A 21,137-nucleotide genomic window follows, 5' to 3' on the forward strand; every position below is an offset into this window, starting at 1 on the left:
GCATAAAAGGAAAAAGGAGGTCAGAGTTTCCTCCTGCACCCAAGAGCAATGACAGATGACTGGTATCTAGATAAATGAGAATATATGGGGATATCAGCAACTAACATCTCCTTAGGTATTTTTTCTTGGATGCTTTTTCTATCTTCTCCATGGCAAAGTCTTTCCCGGTGCTTCAAAAACAGACTGTCTTCTAGAGCTCCAGCATATATTCCAGCAAGTTCTGCATTCTGAACAAAGAAATTCCATCAGTTAAACTCCAATTAAAAAGATGATTAAAAAAATCACCTAGTGGTAACTAAACAGTAAGGACAAAATGACAACTGTAAAAAACAGTCCTACTGTTTGACAAAGAAAGAAAAAAAGAGCAAATACAAGTCTAAGGGGAAAGTGACAAAAACAAAACAAAAAAAAAACAAAAAAAAAGGAAAAAAACCCCAAACTTTGACCATACCAAAGGCTCCTCCATTAATGTATATGTACACAAATATATATTCCGCACTTAAACAATATATACCCTACAATTGCACATACAACCCTAGATCCGTTAGAGAAACAGGAATTCAGCAACAGCTGGCCTGTATACATTTTGTAGCACACATATCTAACATGTTCATAAACATGTATGTAGGCATACAATCTTTGTCTATTTAAACTAAACAAATGGATTTTATTTCTGTGCTTTGCCTACCTAGGTTAACTGTAGCAATTAGTAATTGTGCAAAACTACACAACGCAGGGATCACTTTATTCAAGGGAGTAGCTACTGAAATCACATGCTTATAAAAATGCTGACAGAATTTTGGCCTCAGGTAAAGAAAATGAATCAAAACATGGATTTTGAACATTAATTCGCTTCTTTACAAAGAATCCTGTCCTGAATGGCAGCTAACATAGCTATATTTTAAACAAGAATGCATTTTTTTCCTGTTTAATTATAGAAAACTGTTATTATTGAAAGAAATCTCCAGTATAAAACCAGCTTACACCTTGAAGGAAGTGCCTTTAAAAATTACTTACTTATTTAGTGCTCCCTTATATGACTTCAGATACATTTTTCTCATTTTCACTGGTCATTGGTACTTGGGTCTACATATTGCTTTGTTTTTTTTGGAACATCTGCACTGCAGCCAAGGAGGTGAGAAACTTTAAACAAGTCCTTTCTGCAAACTGAGAAACATTGTTCTGCAAGTCTCTCCCAGGGCTGGCAGGTCACGGATGAGGTAGAATGCTGTTAGCCCAAACTACCAAGAGGCCACAGTTCCCTCAGTAGTTTCCTACCATGTGCAACACGTTCACCAGCTGCCTACTGAACTAGACGTAGTCCCGGGAAATGGCAAGGATTGCTCCTCTCCGCCAGCTTGCCTAATCCCTTAACTGAGCTACGATGCAAATGTTCTTGGACTGGGTATTTTCAGAACCACTGAAGGACTAGAGCAGTTCAGATCCAGACTTGCATCTTTAAACTGTTGTTGAAAAATAGGAATTATGAGTAAGAGAAGGATACCTAATAAGATGACTGACACATGCTAAAAAAAGAAAAACAAAGAAAAACTTCCTTTCCTCCACTTATTTTCCCATGCCAGATTTCGCGTTTGCCTCAATCTCCATAACTCTGGCTATACCATTTCCATAGTCCTTTGCCCACAACTGAGAAATCACATCTTCACCATACTGCTTGAATAACTAATGCTTCTGCTCAGTTTTTCTTACTACTTCCTTTCACCTTTACTGCAAGATATTCCCTAAAGCTTTCTGAATAGTTATTCTAAAACATAGAATCATAGAATGATTCTAACATTGTACTTAACACTATATTTCTCAAAAGCAGAAAGAAAAATTGCATTGTTTCCAGCTGTTTCACTCTCTCTCTTCATTCCAGAACCCAGTTCTACCCACTTGTTCTCTAATCATTTTGATCTCCAGTCAACAAAACACCCAGAAAGATAGGATTAAGTAAACACTAACAAAACAGAGAAAGGAGAGTAATTCAAGAGCTGCTGACAAGCGTTCTAGTTCGGCCTTCTTTTTTAGAATCAACAGTTAAAACAGATTTAGATGCCTTTTAGACAGTAAGAGTTTCAGGAGAGACATCCTGTCAATAGCATCAAGATGGTCACAGAATCACAGAATGGTTGAGGTTCGAAGGGACCTCTTGAGATCATCTAGTCCAACCCCCCTGGTCCAGCAGGGACACCTCGAGCATGTGGCACAGGGTGGCATCCAGGCAAGTCTCAAATATCTCCAAAGAAAGATAATAATGCAATATTGCACACCATGGGTGTGGAAATGGGAATGACATGGTGGGGTGGCCATAATATGGCCAGCGAGTGGGGCTGGGCTGGAGAGGAGGGCCAGAGAGGAGGCCGGAGGAGGCCAGTACAGAGGGGAGAGCGGAGGATGAGGGGGGTCGCGCGGAGGATGAGGGGGGGGCCGCGCGGAGGGAGGGCAGCGTAGGGGAGGGTGCAGGGACCCTCCTTGCAGGGGAGCAGAGGGGCAGGGTGAAGCGGACCAGTGTGGAGGCAGGGGCTGGAGCGGAGCAGAGGAGCCTGGAGGACATTAGAGCAGGGTGGAGGCAGGAACTAGGGTGGAGGAGAGGGTGGACCAAGGGTAGGCTTAGGATAGAGTTAGGTTAGGGCAGGATTAGGGCAGCTTTATGCTAGGGTTAGATTATGGCAGGAGGGCTTTGGGTAGACAGGTTTAGGGTAGGGAGGGTTAAGACAGTGTCCAAGCTGCCAAAAGCCCTTGGAAAGAGTGGAAGGCACCATCTGTTGAGCGTTACGATCCTGTGATGTACAAACAAACAGACTCTTCCTTTATGCTTCTTTTGGTGACCTATTTCTTTCATACAGCTGTTCAGCACCAGAGGGTGCCTGAATAGCACAACACTGGTATGTGGCACGATTTCTGGAACTCCAAATAAGATGCTGCCCCCCTTAAGGATGAGACAACTATTAAGTTGCTTATAGCAGGAAAACACTTCCTGGTTTCCCCACCTTTAAAATCAACTTCCTGTTCTTCATATCTTGTTTCCAAGGCATCACATAATGCTCCGGGATCATTCCATTCTTGCCTGAGAATTTTGGCAAATGGCAGTTAGCAAGCCTGGAGGACACAGAAACACTTTAATAAGATCATCTGTTAAAGTTTCAGAACGAAACTAGTTACCATACGAGACTCAAACAGACTCTTCACAATTGTAAAAGGGGAAGAAATCTTTAATATTGTAATCAAACTAATAATCCTTTATGTTCCACTGTAAAATTGAATCTCATATATAAATACCATTCAATTTCCCTAGGATACCAAAAAGCATTTTCTTACCTGCATTTAGGACATAAAGAAGAAAAACAAGATTGCTCACAAACAAGCCTTGTGCTTACAAAATAAAGCATACTTCTGTCATTTTCACCACCTGCTTCAGGCGCAGCACAGCTGGCTTCGCACACTCTCATAGCTTAGGAGGCACAAAGTAGTAACTGTCCCAGGAGGAGAGTCTGCGCTTGTAATAATTTTGATGCTTTAGTCAGGTCTGCTCACCAGAGAAAACTTAGGAACAAGAATACTTTGTTTACATTTTGGTCTCTAACACATCAACTAATGAAGTCCAACAGCCAGGATTACCAGTTCCTGGGGAGACCACAGCCCACATAATCCAGTTTGCTCAAAAGCCAGAGACGGCTAATACCGCAGGGTTGCTCTCTCTGTCAGCACTTGGCTGATCCAGCAAGCGTGGGAGCTGACAGAACCAAATCGCAACCCTCACTTACTGCTTTTTGCTGGGTAGTTTTGGGGAAGAAATCAAAAGAGGAAATAAGGAAAGTCGATAACCACCACCACGATCCTGTCACCACCTTCCAGCAAGCTCGGGCAGGTGCCCAGAGAATCGCACCGTGGGCAACCCAGGAGCACGGGAGGCCTCCTCACCCTTGCGCCTCTGCACCGGTCCCTCCGGGAGCCGCGGCGGCTGCAGCGTCAGGCTCCATGGCCCCGGGCTCTCCTGCTGCAGGCCTGCCCACGGCCGCGCTGTGAGGCGGGCGCTGCCGGGCCGACAGCGACGCGTTCCGGCACGGCAACGCGCGCCCCACGAGCAGCCCTGAGAGCGCCTGGCCCTGCGGCTCCAGCCGCAAACTCGAAACACAGGGACGGCTGCTCCTTAACACAGGCTCGTCCCTAACGGGGGAGAAAACACCTGCGCAAGACGTGCTCGCTCGGTTTTGAAAATGCTTCCTTCTGGAAGGACAAGGTTCAAAGTAAATAAATACAAACAAATGAAAAGGAAAATACTTAAAACAGTCAAAAGTCATTTAGTCAGACACTGAAAGGTAGCACTCAGTATCACGCTCTTTCTATGACAGAGGGAAATTTACACGCTGTTCCAGCAACCTTTACTTGGGAAATCCAAAACAAACAAACAAGCAAACAGTCAAAACGCCACTAATTACAAAAATAGTCTTAATTGGCAGCAAATTACGTGACAATAAAAAAATAACTAAACCACCCATAAAGTTTGCTGAAAATATCTAGGAAAAAAAAAAAAAAAAAAAAAAAGAGATTACCTAGGAAATCCCAAACCAGTAGCTGATGCTACAGTCCCAAACTAACCAAATTGTGTAAAAAAAAAAAAAAAAAAAAAAAAAAGAAAAAAAGTCTCAGAATCAGTTTAGCATGCTGACCAGCAGAGCTTTGCTAGGAAAGATAACAATCAAATCAAAACCTTTGCTACTCCTGTGGCACGAAATACTGTGCCAGCAAGAACATGCTTCACAGCTGATGAACGACATCTTCGTAACAGAGAACTCGTGTATCAGAATAAGGATGCAGAAAGGTCAAAACTCTTGAGAAACTGAATTTAAAGCCATAAAATGGAATATTCTCTAAGTTTAATGGCTGTTTCTCCAAATGCTTTAGTAAACACCAGCTGCTGAGAGTACTGAACTGTTCAATACTGCAGTTACATTAAGTTTCTAGTAACACACTTCTCTTGTGAAACCCAACAACTCCCAGGTGAGCAAAATTTACGCGCAAAAGTTTGTTGTCAGGTTGGAAAGTGAATTAGTTAATATTTCAGAAACATTTTATAATGAAAGCACATAAAATTTACAGAAAATACAACTTATTAAAGACAAGTATATTAGACATCATACATGTTATCGGTGTCTCACATATTCTTCTGTTATGTTCCCAAACAATGTGCAACACAAAAGTTATCTTCAAAACTTATAAACTACAACCTTCTTTACAAAGTAAAAACCATCTCTCTCTTGCATACTGTTGTTTTCATAAGAGTCAAAATTAATAAAAACTTTAGAATTTCTCTGAGTTTCACACTTCTACCAAGAGATGAGGGAGAAGTGTGGGAACATGAATTGCAAGGTAAAGGATTTATACCTGCCTATGAGGTCTTGAGCAAACACAATTCTTGAGGGGAATGCAAATGTGTGTAGACCGTAGTGAAGCATGGTCTAACGACTCAGAAACTGAGTTCCATTGCAATTGATTCAGAACAAAAAGATCTGTTCAAGCTGTGTGCATTAATTATGGAAAAAGCTTAAACAGAAGAGGTAGGAAGATTAAACAATTGTTATAATATGAAGGATTAAAACCTGCAGTAGTGGTTTATAACATGGGTTGCTCAACAGTGCTTGTTTGCAGGCTTGTTATTCAAAAATCATTTACTATTAAAATCTAGTTTGTTTCAGAAACCTATCTGCTTTTATGAATCTTAATATTACAGACACTGTTATTTTAGTCAATACACCGCTACATCAAGAACATAGGATCTTATGTCTATAGTAAATTTCTACTCAATTTTAATTTTGAGCAGTCTTGGCTATTATTTTTTATGACTGTTAGCTTCAACAGATGAAGTATGATGCATTTGGTTAGAAGAAAGCCTTAATTCTGAAACTTAGCGTGGCTTAAAAAATTCCTAAAAAATTTCCAAAAACAATGTGAAGTAGAGCCGTTATCTAGAAAACCTTAACAATTTTTGAGAACGCAGCAAACAAAACAGGAAAAATATATCCCTCACGCTGTTAGATTTAGTGAAGGATTATGTAATTTTCTTCAGCACAGAGTATTTCCCAAATTTCTGCAACTTATGAAAACAAGAAGTCATGGAATTATAATAAAAGCTTGATTGAATATATTTTACAGAGACTTTGTTATCAAGTACACTGAGAACTAAAAGATTTCCAAATCGTGAGGGTTATCAATCTCAATAACATCTTCTGGTTCCATCTTTGCTTCATGATGTCCCTCCTGTAAATCATCCAGAGAAGCCAGAGCCTCATTTGTGTCGCTAGCAAAAGTCTCTCGAGATGCATCATCATATTCTTGCAGGTTAAGCCCTTTAATGGCTTTTTTCATTTTCTTTCCCAGAACTTGCATTCTCCTCTTCTTGGCAGCCTTTTTATTTTCATACTCCTTTTGGTTTTCCAGATAAAAGATTTCCTTGAAGAATAAAAAAAAATGGCATATTCAGTTTTGTAATATTTGGTAAATAAAACATACATAAGTAAAAACATCTCCAGATATTTAACTACTTATTAAAGTAACACAAATATTTAATACTTAATGTTTAACCAACAATATTTAACCAACATACTGTTTGAAGATATATTATATTGAAGTATGTCTATGGCCTGCATTTAAGGAAAATGCCACATTAATAGTTGTACAGCCACATAATTTCTCGATGACTTCAAACTATCATGCAAATGTAAGCCTTCATTTTCAAGAAATGCTTTTTTATTCTGTGTTGCAAAAGACTTTTACTGGGAGATGGACTATAGAGAAAATAGGTCCAAAAGTTTCTACGACACCTTGAACAAACCTTTCTCCAGAGCTGATATTTGAGACCAAATCTCAGTCTTTGCTCTCAAAAATGTGAACATTGTTTTCTCTACTATAAAGTATAACTTAAAATTTTCCCCTGTATTTTAAAGGAGCAGATCGTTCAGCAGAATTAAGTTGGCTAGATTTTTTTTATTTCTGGCTTTGTTTACTTAAAAACTGCAAAATACTTTTGCAGAAAAAAAATACTTTTTTTTTTTTCTCCCCTCACCAAAAGTTGGAATCAAACATCAAGGAGATGTAAATCTGGAAGACAGTTGCGCACTTGACAACCTCTATGATGATAGGAATGCATGTGCTTTTTTTTGCTCTTTTGTTTTTGGCGTTAGGCAGAGCAACTAGCAATACATAAAAGATGTTCACTCTGTGTAGTAGGAACAGTAATTTTTGCTAACATTTGCTACATTTTTGCTAACTATATCATTTGAACAGGAAAAGTTGGTTTATTTGAAAAATATTTACTTCAAAACACATAGTTAAACTTGCCAACAGTTACAAAAGGATTCAATCAAAAAATCTAATTAGAATAAAAGACAAGATTTACTTCAGACAATCATTTATACTGATAATTTTACCTTGATTTGTTGTTCTTTGACGCTAGGTGTGTTCTTCAGCAGATTTAAATACACTCCCCCTGGTGTTCTTCTTCTAGTACCATTCTTTATAAGGGAAAGTGAAAATTAGTAATTAAAGTGAGCTTAAAATGTGTCGATAGAGAAATAAAATCTAAAACAATGCTTTTAATTGAGGCAGAATCCAGAAATCTAAGCTGTTTTGTAAGGTATCATACAACAAGTCTGACTAGTTATTGTTTGTGACTAATCTAGTCATAAAAAAGGTCAATAGCCAGCTCTCTACATTTGAACAGGTAATGTGTAAGATATCAAAGAATTTGTTTTAAAATACTAAAACTAATGACCTAGCAGGCAATCATTTCATCTGATTTTCCATTTATTTATTTCTTGCGGGGCGGGGGGGAAGAAATTGGTTGTTTTTGTTTTAAAAGCTGTTCAGTTATATCTTAAATCTGATTTTGTAGTAAAGGAGCAAAAGGATAACAGCATTCTAACTACTCTCAACAGCTATCTGTAGGAATGTAAATTTTAAAAGAGATATTCAGATCTTAAAACAGAAGCCCAATAAAATATCAAAAGAAGTTTCACGAAATTACGTAAAATTAAATTTTACTATATTACATCTAACAATTCTAAAATTCACCTGCCTTCAGGATTTTGTTTTTCTGCTTGAGAGTTATTATATACAATATTTACTTTAAAGCCTTTCCCCACAGGACGGTAGTTCCATGCTTCAAAAGTACCCAGTGTAACATAAGTAATATAATGCATAATAGTCAAGCATGAATGGACTCAACCAACTTTAAAGGTTCACTTATCATTGAATTATATCAATTTATGATATATAAATGTTACATAAAATTGAATTGTCTGTTACTTCAGTGCCCTGATACTGTACTAAAGAAGATAGAATAGGGAAGCTGAATTTTAAAGCTTGAAATCAGATTCCGTATTCTTTCATCATCCTAGTAAATTTCTAACCAACAGGGACAGTGTACTTTGTTCATCTATTCTGATTTGCAGCCAAGAAATTTGTCAGCATGAGTTGTATTCTTTTATCTCCCTGCTAAATATTTGCTGTTAAATGCTTTAATCTTTCAAGAGTATTATTGCTTTTAAGAAAAATAATTAGTTTTTGAAGAAATATGTTAAAAATGTATATACAAGTGCATGAAAGTACTTATTGAGTCTCTTCCCATTTTTTAAATAACTCTTACCAGAGTAGACTTACCATTTAAGAAAAAAAAAAATGCAGAACTTTATAACCTTACCAGCTAAGTACAGGATTTTTACTATGATTTGTAACAGAAAATGGTACTCACTTTGCTCTACAGATCTAAGACTAATTCTAGAGACATTGATCCAGTATTAAGGCTTACAGGTTGCCTCTTGAATGTTACTTTTCATATGTGACATTAGAATTATATAGTATTTGGAGTTCTGATGGCATTCTGATTATTAGTCAATGGTTTCAAAAAATGCACCTGGCTTATTGAAGCAATGTGGCCAGATACTACAACTGGATCCTAAAATTGTAAGGTTTCATTTAAACTTTAGAGGCCTGCACTCTTAGTTTGAGAGAGAAACATTCCAGGAAATAAAGAGTAATCAATGAAATGTTATCACTGGTATAAGTTATTGTTCTTAAGCCTCCAAGCTTGGGCAATTTACACATTCATTCGACTCACTGTCTACACAAACCCTGCTAGAAGATTACATTAACATACTGTTAAAAGATTTTCACAGCTCTAAAAAGAGTCCTAAAAGGGTGGCAGTAAATTAATGCATGGAATCCAGGAAAACTTGTCAAATGTATCGCAGTAGTATTTCATCAAGTATTCTGCAAGTAGAAAAATCTCATAAACCCACAATATTGTGTTTTCTTACCACTATGAACAGTCCACCATTTTGTTCCACTTCAGCAGTTTCCATAAGCAGTTCAATAGCCTTCCTTTTTCCAATTATTTTCACTACTCGGGCAATCAGATCTTTCTTTGGTTCACAAAGCCTTTCAGAGAAGAAAGGAGGGAGAAAAAAAAGAATGTATTTACAGTCAGTAGGACTTCTCAAGTAAAACTGACAACAGAACTTCAGAATTCTAAGCTTCTAGCAGACATTAATATACAGAGTATACATTTTTCAATAAAAAATTAGTGATTATTTTCTCTCTACTGATGTGTGAAAAATTCAACCAAATGAGAAACATCAAAGGCCAGTACAAACCTCTGAAAATATAGTATTATAGTCTGCTGTGTAAGATGAACTAACAACACATAGGAGTTGTGAGCATGAAGGGAGAGAGGAAGCTGGGTGACATTAAATGCAGGATTTAGGCTAGGTACAGATAATTTGCATTTAATTAAAGTGACAGCACTCTACAGTTAAATCAACAATTAAGTGGAAGCAATAGTGATTGTAACAGTTCAATATCTTGCGCAACACTTACAAATCTACAGAATAATAAAAAAAGAATCAAACCCAGGACACAATCTATGGTAATCTACCTGCAAATAGCACCGCCCATCTCCCAAAGACCTACAACATTACAGAGTTAAATTGAGTTTTTTTTTTTTTTTTTTTTAGTAATGATATCTGTGCAGAAGTCTGTACTTCTGTTGGGCAAAAATGCATAAGCTCACAAATCAAATCCACTTTTCCAGAGCAAGGGTTAATACTCTAAATTCTCATATTTTTATGATGAAAATGTTTTCAAATTTGGGGGAGTAACAGACTCCCCTCAGTTATCAACACTTCTTGAAAACCAAGCTTTAACATTTCAAGTAACATTACCCTGCTACAAAGGTTTATGAGCTACAATGATGATATAATAAGGTCTCAGTCCACTTAGAAGTATATAGGAATACCAGGAAGCAGGCTAGCTTCAACTGCTTCAGTTGTATGACTGAAATACGATTTTCATTGTCTTATTTCATGGTATTTTAATGACAACTGTTCTAGCCACTCAGAAGATTCATACTTTGTAATTATTCTTACCAAGTTCAGTGGATTATTAGGCACTGAAAGTTAATTGCCATCTCAAATATTTACAGGATTGAATTACAAATTATCAATCATTGGAAGAGAGGGAAATGTTTCTCAAAAGCATATAGCTTTAGCGTAACAGATTCCTTAAAATTTGGTTAAATTCTACCAACTTCTGTTAGCAGTGCCAATTTAAACAGTCACCTCTTCACCAAGAGTTCTTTCTGCCTTGCACACAACCGTCTTATACAAGCTTTAACTCTAAGAAGCGGTACAGTCCAACAGGAGTGGAGCAGCCGGAAAAGCTCCTTGATTTCCGTTTACTATGTGGGCTAGCACAAGCAGAGAGTCATTCAGGCACTGATGCTACAGCACTGCTTAAGCAACAATGCTATATTTCCAAAAAAACTGGATCACATGAAAAGAAAAAGGAGGCTTCTACGTTCATCTTAATGAAGCTCAACACAAAGGGACAAGTCTGTTACAAGTGACAAGCTGTAAGTTTTCAAATTTAAAAATGAAAGCTACTGAGAACGGCTAATGGCATTAATCACTGGCTAATTACTGTATCAAAGTTGACTTCTAGCAGTACCAAGTTTCACATGTTACACATTAACAATGCCACCTAAATAAAAAATGGGTTTGTTGACCAATCCAAAATCACTGAGTTTTAAACTTTTGTTACCTATGTAACCCTAATTTTGTCCCCTCACACATGGATGTTATGGGTGATTCACCTTTTGAAAAAAGGATAGTCAACTTAAGTCTGTCTAAATAAGAACGACTGCAGTCATTTGCCTCAACAGCATCAGTCCTGTGCTGCCAGTGTCAGCTGAAGGGAATTGTGGAGCTAACTGGTTCTGCAAAATAACTTGTCTGAAAATAAACACTTTGCCCACAAAAGGACTTGGACAGATGAAGTCCAATCTGCCCCAGGTACTTCTTTTAAACACAACTGTGCACAGAAGTAGATGGCAGTGCGTGTGTGCACGGTAACAGTTGTTTAATAATCTCACTGCTGTCTCAGAACTGCAGTATACTTTCACAATACAGAGAAGAGAAAGCTTTTTTCAGTACTAGTGTCGAACCTTGGCACAGTCCCCACTTACAGGAGCAACAAAAGGTGTCTTCAGACACCTATGTTTCAAGTATCTAAAGAATTTCTGCATTTCAGGATTTGGAGTCTCCAAATCTCTACACAGTCCAAGTAACCTATAACCACAGAGATTGGCAATATCCACTTTTTCATGGACAGCGCAACAAATCTCCATTGCTGTCCACCTTCAAATCCACAATTTTCTTTATGGGGTAATACAGCTTTACCTAGCAAAGCCACTACTAACCTATGCCATGAAAAACAGTATTTTTCCTTGACAGGGTTCTCATGGAAGCCAACCATTCTGGCAGATCTTTTCCAAGAAGATTCATAGTGTTTTAACTCTCCACATCTGAAATTTAGAAACTTTATCACACTTATTGTTTCAGAACTACCTGAAAAGGGTATCGGGGATGTTAAACAGTATTATTGGAGCTTTTTTCAAGATACCAGCTGGGATGCTAGATTTGTGTCCCAAGATTCTAGAAATACGCACAAGGCATTCATGCCTTTCATAGTTCGGCAAGATATGTAACATTTGGCTGTAAGAAAGTTTTCTTTTTTTTTTTTTTCCCCTGATGTCTAAGGAAGTTAGGAAATACTGTATTAAACTCACCGATAAGCAATTTCATCTGCCACTTTTTCCTCAGAATCTTCTTCTGTTATCTCATACCTTCCTTTATAATTCATTTCTTGTCTTTCCCCCAGTCTATCTTTTACAGGCCGCTTTCGCTTGAGAAAACCATGTCCATTTTCTTCTTCTGTTGGCAGTGCTTTCTTGTCATCATGCATGTATTCATCCAACTCTTTATCTAAAGTCTCTGCCTCCTTTTGCTGAGCTTCTCTCATTAGCTTTTTAGCCAATAAATAATTGTAAGTCTCAGACTGCCTGCTTCTGTCAATACTACCATCCATTCCTAGAATCCCAAGTTCAGTAGCCACGGCATCCTGACTCTGCTCCTGAAGCACCACTCCCCAGATATTGTTGACCTTCTTGCCGCCTGGGAGAGTTTGCTTTTGCTGGTTCTGGGTGAACTGAAAAGGCTCAGATTTAGCAGGAGGAAGGTTGGAACATTTCTGACGTTTTCTTTTCCACAGACAACTATCATCATCCGATTCAGAAAAGCTCTCATCACTTGAGTCCACACTTTTGGTTGTCCTATATGGGACACTAGGTGCACAGGATGAAATGATGCTCTGGAAAGGTCTGACTGAATTACTTCCATCATGCGATTTCTGTAAAAAGTAAATGCCTGTTAACCCAATTACTCCTCTTAAAGAAAAAAAAAAAAAAAAAAAAAAAGCTATCAAGTGATGTCAAGATACATTGTTCATGTGTTCTTTTTTTTTAATCGTGTAACTATAAGCTTGCTATAGCCTAGTGTCTATATCAAGTAGAAAGCAAGAAGAAGATTTTAAAATATTTTTAGATATGTCTCATTGCTACAAGAATATTTAGGAAAGACTATTCTCTGTACTTTTGATTGGCAGCCTAAAACACCAAAACCAAACCTGCTGAAAGCCGCATCATCTATCAAAGCATCATGGTTGAAATGACCCAGAATTCTTATTCCCAATGCACAAAACTTTGGATCATGCTTCTGAGCCGATCTACAGTAAGCATTTTTCTTACCAATAGTTCTAGTTCTCTCCATACTGACCTCCAATTGTAAAATTATATACCATCTCATGATTTTTAAAATTAGTCATCTTTTCATTCAAACTTGGGTTAAGAAGAAACCTTTTATTTAACCCTTACTGTTACTTAACCAGCATTTTATTTTCTTTCCACTAGCAGGCAACAAGAAGTCTTCAGCTTATTTTATCACATTATTAAACAAAAAGCTTAAAACGTATTCAATCACACAAAATTTTAACAGTGTTCACAACTGCACAGTATACCTGTAACATTTTTAATGCTAGACATCTCAGAACTGTATAACAATAGAAGCAACAAACGAAAACAAAGATCCTTACACATGCAGTGCCATCTATCATATTTTGAAGTTTTGCCCTTGTATTGTCATATATTTATCTCATAACCTTAAAACACAACTTAACATGAAAACCGCCAGAGACTAGAAAACAAAACAGCATCTCATCAGCAAGCAGCATATGCAGAAGAGTTCCGAATTCAAGACAAAGCGCTATGCCTCAGCACCGGCTGAGGCTCCGGCCGGGCCCAGAGCCGCCCCGGGGAGGGCGCCGGGCAGCGGGGGCTCCCGTGAGCGGCCGGGGCGGCAGCGCAGCGAGCGCCCAAGGAGGGCGAGGAGGAGGAAGATGGGGGCGGAGAGGAGGAAGATGGAGGCGGAGAAGGGGCCGGGCTCTTGCCGGGGGCTGCGCAGCTGCCGGGCATGGCGCTGCAGCAGCGTGGGGGGATCAGAGCCGCGGGAGCCGTTAGAGCCTGGGGAGCGGTCCGGCCCGTTGGAGCCGTCACGGCCGTTGGTGTCGCTAGGCGCGCTGGAGGCACGGCCTCGCTTCGTGCCCGCCTCACCGCGGCCTGCCCTCGCTCACCTGCTGCGGGTCCCCGGGCGAGCCGGGTCCCGCCATGTCGGAGTCGGAGCCGGAGAGCTCGCCGTCCTCCACGTCGCCCTCCATGTCCCGCGCCTCCAGCGCCATCTTCCCGCCGCGACGCGGGCGCGCGGGCAGGGCGAGGGGGCGGTGCCGGGCACCCCGCGCACGCGCGCCCCGCTCCGCTCCGCCAATCGGCGGCTCCTCTCGGCGGCGGGGGCGCGGAGCGCGGTGCATGCCGGGACGCGCGGCGGTGGGGGCAGGCCGGGGGGCCTGGAGGCGAGCCGCCATTTTGTGCGTGCGGGGGGCGGCTCGCGCGCTGCGTGGGCGCCGGAGCGTGTGGGGCGGCGCAGAAGGGCGACGGCAAAAGAGAAATCTCGCGTTAATAGACACTGTTAATAGACACTGTTAATAGAAACTGTTAAGTCACGTTTGTGTCAGTTGCATGTGCACTAGGAGACAGAAATCTTGCAGGGGAAATAGTGTTTGGGTTTGCTTTAATCGCAGCATGACCAAGCATTCGAATAGTTTCAGCAAACTCACCATGGTAAGTTAGCCTAGTTGTCACCGAAAGTCTGGAATAAACCTTTTAACACCAATGTAGTATTAGGAAGTAGGCATTCTGCCTGTTACAGCACTGGATGTACGGGTGATAGCTCATAATATGTGATGGCAAAGTTTACATTTCTCTATTACATACATACGCATTAAATTTCCTGGAATGAACATAAAAATACATTCTTAGGAACTAATTTCAATATACCCCACTCGCGTGTGCATGCCCTCAGTTCCTTCAGTGGTCCGTGAGGGTCCTTTGAGAGCTCGGTGCTCATCTTTTGGGGTCCTTCTGATCTCCATGTTAACTTCCTTCCATATATGGGCTTGCTTTGGTTCAGGGAGCCCTGTTTTGCCCCCATTGCCCGGTTTCAGTTACTTGAAGATACCATGGCCCTAATCTTTGTCTTGAACTGGTGTTTGCTGTTTGTCCTTACTCCCTCATGACACACCAGCAGCAGCTGCTGTTTTGTCCATACTTTCTCCTGATGTACCAGCAACAGCAGTGAAAATTATGTCATTGGGTGCATTCTTGTGTGGGGCTTCCCATAGTGTTATATGATCTCAGATCTGGTATCAGAAAGGATGCTGAAAAGTTGAAAGCACTCAAGGAAAAGATTGAGTACCAACAAGCTATTCAGTTAAACCCACATGCAAAGGGTTTTGTCTTTGGCAGATTTATGCCTGGGTGCCAGAGTCCATTTCCATTAATGTTCGACTTTGCTGTCAAATATGGAGATACCAGTGCTCAAGAATGGGATATGCTACAGTAAGGAAGTGGTATGGAAACTCATGTCTGCAAGGAAACTGGTGTGCAAGAGGGCATGGTCTGGCTGACTGTCATGAGCATCACTAAAATGGATTTTTTCTTTTGTATGAAGGCTTTGTTAAAAGTGATAATTTGAGCTATCCTTGTACCCGTTTGGCAGAAAAATGATCAGAGACCAGTATTATATTCCACAGATTCTGAGCTCTGCTCTCAGTCAGGGGCGTATTGGGTCCAAATGAAAGGTGGTGCAAATTCTCAGACCAGTGTGAATGTGCTGCCAACAAGCTTAGCTAATTTTTACCCTCATACCTGCACTTTAGAGTCTTCACTGAACATTCACTTCAGAATTCATGCAGACTTTTGTATGAACAGGTAGAAGAGACAGAAAAAAATACAGAATATTTTTTCCATCTTCTGTACCCCAAGTGTACACAATAAGGCTTAGGTATTTAATGGCTTCTTGAGGCACAATCCTTCTATGTACGTTACCCTGCTGTTGCTCCTGCTTTGCACGTATGGAACAGAAGCACGGGATATATCTGTATTTCAGGGATTGGCTGAGTTCATACTGATGTTTCACAGGTAGTTTTTGCAGCCGTACTTATTTAGATAATGGCCTTGGATACACCAGGAAGAGGCCCATGTTAAGCTTTTATGCAGGTCTAACCACATCTTTTATATACATCTATACTACCGCAGATGGTTCAGAAATGGTTCTGACTGGCATAGCTAGTAGTGCAAGGCTGATTTGAGTCCAATGTGTTGCAGGTAAGTTGTCCCAGAAACCTTCCTAGAAGAAATTTGGCACCACTTGTCACAACGAGAGTCTGAACTGTTTGGATGCCCTGTAGCAAAAAGGATGAACAGAGCCAAATAAGGCACAGTGCCAAGATCTTGACTGTCTTTCCGGCATGACCAGTGAGGCTGGAGGGACTAATTACTTACTTATGGTGATGGAGGTCGGTGGAGGAATTGACACTGTGTTGTTCAATGGCTCAGCTAGTGTGCTACCCTTTTTGACAGACCTTTTGGCTAGAATTCAATATATTGGTTGGAGACATCTTGCAAATTTGTCATCGAGAGATACTCCTTTGAGCACGCATAGGCATAATCCAGTAAAGATAAAAATCTGCACAAGATTATGAAATGCATTAGAGATGCAACTTTCAAACTCCTTAAGGCAGAACCAGCTATATTCTGTCAAGGAACTGAGTTGGGAATATCAGTATTTAACACTGAGAGAAAATCTGTGTTTCTAGTGACAAAACTGTATCCAGTAGCATACCTTTTATAGATACTTTATTATCCCTTTGGGAGATATTGTGATCAGACCTTCTGAGGGTGATCTTTCTGAAGTTTCAGTAGGATCTTCTGAGTTTGTAATCTCCGCAAGGCATCTTGCCAGTTTTGAATGCAACCACGTGAGCTTCTGATCTTCCTGGGATTTATTGTGCCAGTGAACATAGGCAATAACAGATACGGCCACAAAAACCTCCTACTTAATGGATCAGGTGTGCTTTAAAATGCATCTTCTTATCTGAGGTACCTATAGATGAAACTGCTGCAGTTTCCACCTCACCATATGCTACATACTGTATAGCCAGTTATAACCTATTTGATCTTAGGTACTTTTTAAGAGTAAAGTTTGAATTAGGAGTAACAGTTAACAGGGGATAGAAGAACTCAAGACTTGCTTTATACCTCTGTGTCAGTGGATAAAAAACAAGTTCACCGTGGGTCAGGTGTGACTGAAATTTGTTCTCTCACAGTTTTGTTGGTGGCCTGAGGGAAAGAAATGGACGTCGTGATTTTGGTGTCAGCTGGAACCCTCTCGTCAGTCTCTGCAGAACAGAAAATGAAAGAATAGCTATGAAAACTGATTTACTCTGACATTCTGAGGGCATTCTCCTGATGCTGGACATTCAGCAAATGGACATTGCTGAAGGAGAGGAAGGAAGCTTGCACCGCTCTTCTCTTTGGAGCTGAAAGACACCTATGGAAAGGAGAAGAAACCCCCCATAATTCAAGAGGAAACAGTCAGTGACCTGTACTCCCCTTGGATACTCAAGTCTATGGGGCCAGATCGGATCCACTCGAGGGTTCTGAGGAAGCTGACGGAGATGCTTGCTAAGCTGCTCTCCATCATCTGTCAGTGGTCCTGGTCAACAGAGGAGGTCCCAGATGACTAGAGCCTTGCCAAAGTGACACCCACCTACAAGAAGGTTGGATGGAGGATCTGGGGAACTACAGGCCTGTCAGTCTGACCTCAATATCAGGAAAGTTATTGAGCAGATCGTCCTGAAGGGTGAGCACACAGCATGTGCGCAACAACCAGGGGATCAGGCCCAGCCAACAGGGGTTCATGAAAGGCAGGTTCTGCCTCACCAACCTGGTCTTCTTCTATACCTGGGTGACCCACCTAGTGGATGAAAGAAAGGCTGTGGACATGGTCTACTTAGGCTTTAGTAAGGCCTTTGACACTGCCTCCCTCTGCCTTCTCCTGGAGAAGCTGGCAGGTCATGGCTTAGACAGCAGAACTCTTCGCTGTGTGAAGAACTGGCTGGTTGACTGGGCCCGTGGAGTGGTGGTGAATGGAGTTAAATCCAGCTGGTGACTGGTCATGAGCAGCATTCCCCAGGGGTCAGTGTTGGGGCAGGTCCTCTTTAATATCTTTATCAACAGTCTGGATGAGAGTATTGAATGCACCCTCAGGCAAATTTGCAGACGACACCAACCTGGGAGGGAAAGTTGATCTGCTTCTGGGTAGGAAGGCTCTGCAGAGGGATCTGGACAGGTTCGATCGGTGGACTGAGACCAATGGTGTGAGGTTCAACAAGGCCAAGTGCTGGGTCCTGCACTTGGGTCACAACAACCCCATGCAGCTCTACAGGGCTGGGGCAGAGTGGCTGGAGAGCTACGTGGCAGAACAGGACCTGGGGGTGCTGGCTGACAGCCAGCTGAATATGAGCCAGCAGTGGGCCCCGGTGGCCAAGAAGGCCAAGAGCCTCCTGGCCGTTATCAGGAACAGCGCAGCCAGCAGCACCAGGGATGTGATCGTCCTCCTGTGCTCGGCGCTGGTGAGGCCGCACCTCGAATACTGTGTTCAGGTTTGGGCTCCTCACTACAAGGACGTGGAGGCGCTGGAGTGCATCCAGGGAAGGGCAGTGAAGCTGGAGAAGGGGCTGGAGCACTGACCTTACGAGGAGCGGCTGAGGGAGCTGGGGTTGTTTAGTGTGGAGAAGAGGAGGCTTGGGAGACCTTATCGCGCTCTACAATTACTTGAGGGAGGTTGTAGTGAGGTGGGAGTTGATTTCTTCTCCACAACAACTATGGATAGGACAAGAGGACATAGCCTCAAGTTGTGCCAGGGGCTGTTCAGGTTAGACATTAGGAAGAATTTGTACATGGAAAGTGTGGTGAAGCCTTGGAACAGGCTGCCCAGGGAAGTGGCGGAGTCCCCATCCCTAGCAGTGTTCAAGAAACGTGTAGATGAGGTGCTTAGGGACATGGTTTAGCAGACAGGGTGGTGATGGGCTTACGGTTGAACTCGGTGGTCTTGAAGGTCTTTTCCAACCATAATGATTCTGTGATTGTTCATGTGAGTAGAGGAGTGGAGGATCTCAGAGTGCACTTCAGGAACAGGAGAGATCGTGCCGCTCGTGTGTCCATGAGTGTATGGGGGAAATCCATCACTCTAATCTGGGAATCTGGATGCTGTGTTGCTCACCGGTGGCGGCCTTCATGCCGGTGAGTCCACTCATCTACTAGAGCAACCAGGAGCTGGGATCCTGGCACATGATTCCCTGGGCTGGCCTTGCCAGGCATCCCTTTCCTACAATTGGACTTGATGATCTTGAAGGTCTTTTCCAACCATAATGGTTCTGTGATTCGATGTACATGTAGGTGATAGATGTAAGGTTTCATCATCTTGCTGAAGAAAATGTATTACCATGTATTACCTTGCAGATATACTAATTTGTCTTTCAATTTGCTCTTGCTTGAGATTCCTTAGGCATTCCGGTCATGGTTAAGTGAAATGCTGCTTTTTGATACAGGCTTTATAGTAACCAAACCCAGTTTTCATGTACAACTGATAATTTAATCTTGCATGTAATGACACTAGTGAAATGTTCAGCTACTGAACTGTGTATACAGTAACTTTCTTTTCCTGCTTTTATAGACTATAACATATATTTTCATATGATAATAATAATAGCACTAACACCTCATTCTAATGCAGCAGTTTTCCTGAAGTGGTTTACAAAGCAGATCATTATTTATAGAGTGTATATCCTAGGGTATAGTGAGCTTAAGTCAATTTCCCAAGGCTGTGAAACAGCTTGGTGAGAAATCCTGGAAGAGATCTAGATTTTCAGCGTTTCCATAAAATGATCTGCCCACAGGAAATTAATTTCTCCCATGACTAGTCTGCTAGGCAAGGTCTTAATGTAGTGCCTTAGGGTGACAGGGTTTCAGATTAAAATCCTCTCCCTGCAAATATTGCCAGAGTACTTTAACCATCACTAATTTGATCATATCATCTAAAGATACTTTCATTTGACAAAATTACTTGAACAACCTTTCTTAAAGGGCAAATCGATTATAGTTAATGCCATTACCAATAAGCAAAACTGTGTAGTTGTGGATATCAAGAGATAAATTATGGCAGTTAGTCATTGGCTTGACATGAATGGGACTTTTTTTTTCCCCCTTGAGTATGTGCTAAGTATATGCTTTAACCGTAGCCTGAGAGTTTATTCCTAATTGTTTTGGTCATTCAGAAAACATTGCATTCCTGAAAGCAAATGATGTTTAGTGATAAATCGTATAAATTTATATGGCCATTTAAGAGGAATTACAATTTGAAAACATGGGATAAAAATTACTTGGAGCTTTGCATGACAAGTGCAGTAAGCTACCAACGAGGTAATCATGTTAGTCCAGTGTAAGGGAAGGAAGAAATAATAATGATAATAATAAAAAGTAAAATCAGAAACTTTTGGCACATGGATAAGTGGCAGGGCTAGAACCTGAACTTACCCTTTTTCACCAAGATTCCTAGGAACAGCACTGAATTAAAGGATGAAAAGAATAATACAAACAATAGTAGCTACATTTCTTTCCTGTTTCAATGCCTGTGTGTTCTTACTTCCCCTCTGCTATTAGAAATACTCAATCTTGACTTTTCTGGAAGATTTACGTTGTTTTGTGGAGGGTTTTGGGGGTAAAAACCGAGTTACAAGATGTCGGATGCCAGGTCACAGGAATACGCAGCTTGAGTCTCTGCTCCTGGCTTTCACTTCAAGCAAGGCCAGTGCTTGACTGGCCCTGGTTGAAGAGCAGGGACGCGTTTTGAGGAAAGCCTACCAGGAGTACAACGTGATGTGGCATTTGGGCACGGAAGATTCAGTGGCCCCATGATGAAACCAAGCAGTAAAACATGGCAGGTGGTGGCCTGGGGGGCATCAGCAGGGCAGTTTGGAGCAGTTCTTGTCCTGCTGATTTTAAGAGTTGTGTAAAAAAGGCCTTTGCTGGGGTCTGCTAAACCCTGTGCCACCAGCCTGACAAAAATAACGGTTTGTGCTGGTGCTCCCGCGCACAGAGCTCTGGTGAATGAACGTGCTGTCGCGGCAGGGCCTGCGGAGGAGCTGCTCCAGAGGGCCCTGAAGAAGCGCAGGGAGGTTTCTGCGGAGCTGTGGCATTTTCTCAGGAACTCGGGTTGCTTTTGAGGATCTTTGCTGCCTCTTTCCCACCTCTTTTCAGGGACTTGGGGACTCGGGGACTGTGCTTGGCA

At 41.3% G+C, this 21,137-nt stretch overlaps 2 protein-coding genes across 2 annotated transcripts; both read right to left on the reverse strand.

The window, feature by feature from the left end:
• SPMIP10 (sperm microtubule inner protein 10) lies at window positions 1–3,122 on the reverse strand (the record flags this gene model as incomplete). Its single annotated transcript, XM_088523961.1, has 2 exons — window positions 1–227; window positions 2,994–3,122. Coding segments are annotated over 2 exons (336 nt in total), but the record flags the coding sequence as incomplete, so codon positions are not given.
• A 2,985-nt stretch (window positions 3,123–6,107) lies between these two features.
• On the reverse strand, window positions 6,108–14,147 carry PHAX (phosphorylated adaptor for RNA export). Its single transcript, XM_088523959.1, has 5 exons — window positions 14,023–14,147; window positions 12,125–12,744; window positions 9,318–9,438; window positions 7,431–7,514; window positions 6,108–6,453 (listed from the first exon to the last, which is right to left on the reverse strand). Exons 1-5 carry the CDS (start codon window positions 14,125–14,127, stop codon window positions 6,184–6,186), a joined length of 1,200 nt encoding a protein of 399 aa, XP_088380085.1. The 5' UTR covers window positions 14,128–14,147; the 3' UTR covers window positions 6,108–6,183.
• Between the last annotated feature and the right edge of the window lie 6,990 nt (window positions 14,148–21,137).

The sequence above is a fragment of the Tinamus guttatus genome, unplaced genomic scaffold (genome assembly GCF_059628265.1).
Source record: "Tinamus guttatus ecotype Peru unplaced genomic scaffold, ASM5962826v1 Tinamus_guttatus_pri_ptg000199l, whole genome shotgun sequence".
In the NCBI taxonomy this organism is placed as follows: Eukaryota; Metazoa; Chordata; class Aves; order Tinamiformes; family Tinamidae; genus Tinamus; species Tinamus guttatus.

What these genes read in the sequence shown, in the direction of transcription:
- PHAX (XM_088523959.1), bottom strand. Translation starts at nt 14,127, where the DNA reads ATGGCGCTGGAGGCGCGGGACATGGAGGGCGACGTGGAGGACGGCGAG. An exon ending in GCAGATGAAATTGCTTATCG is followed by an intron (nt 9,439 to 12,124) that starts GTGAGTTTAATA and finishes CTTCTCTGAAAG; the next exon opens with GCTTTGTGAACCAAAGAAAG. An exon ending in TCAAAGAACAACAAATCAAG is followed by an intron (nt 6,454 to 7,430) that starts GTAAAATTATCA and finishes TTATTCTTCAAG; the next exon opens with GAAATCTTTTATCTGGAAAA.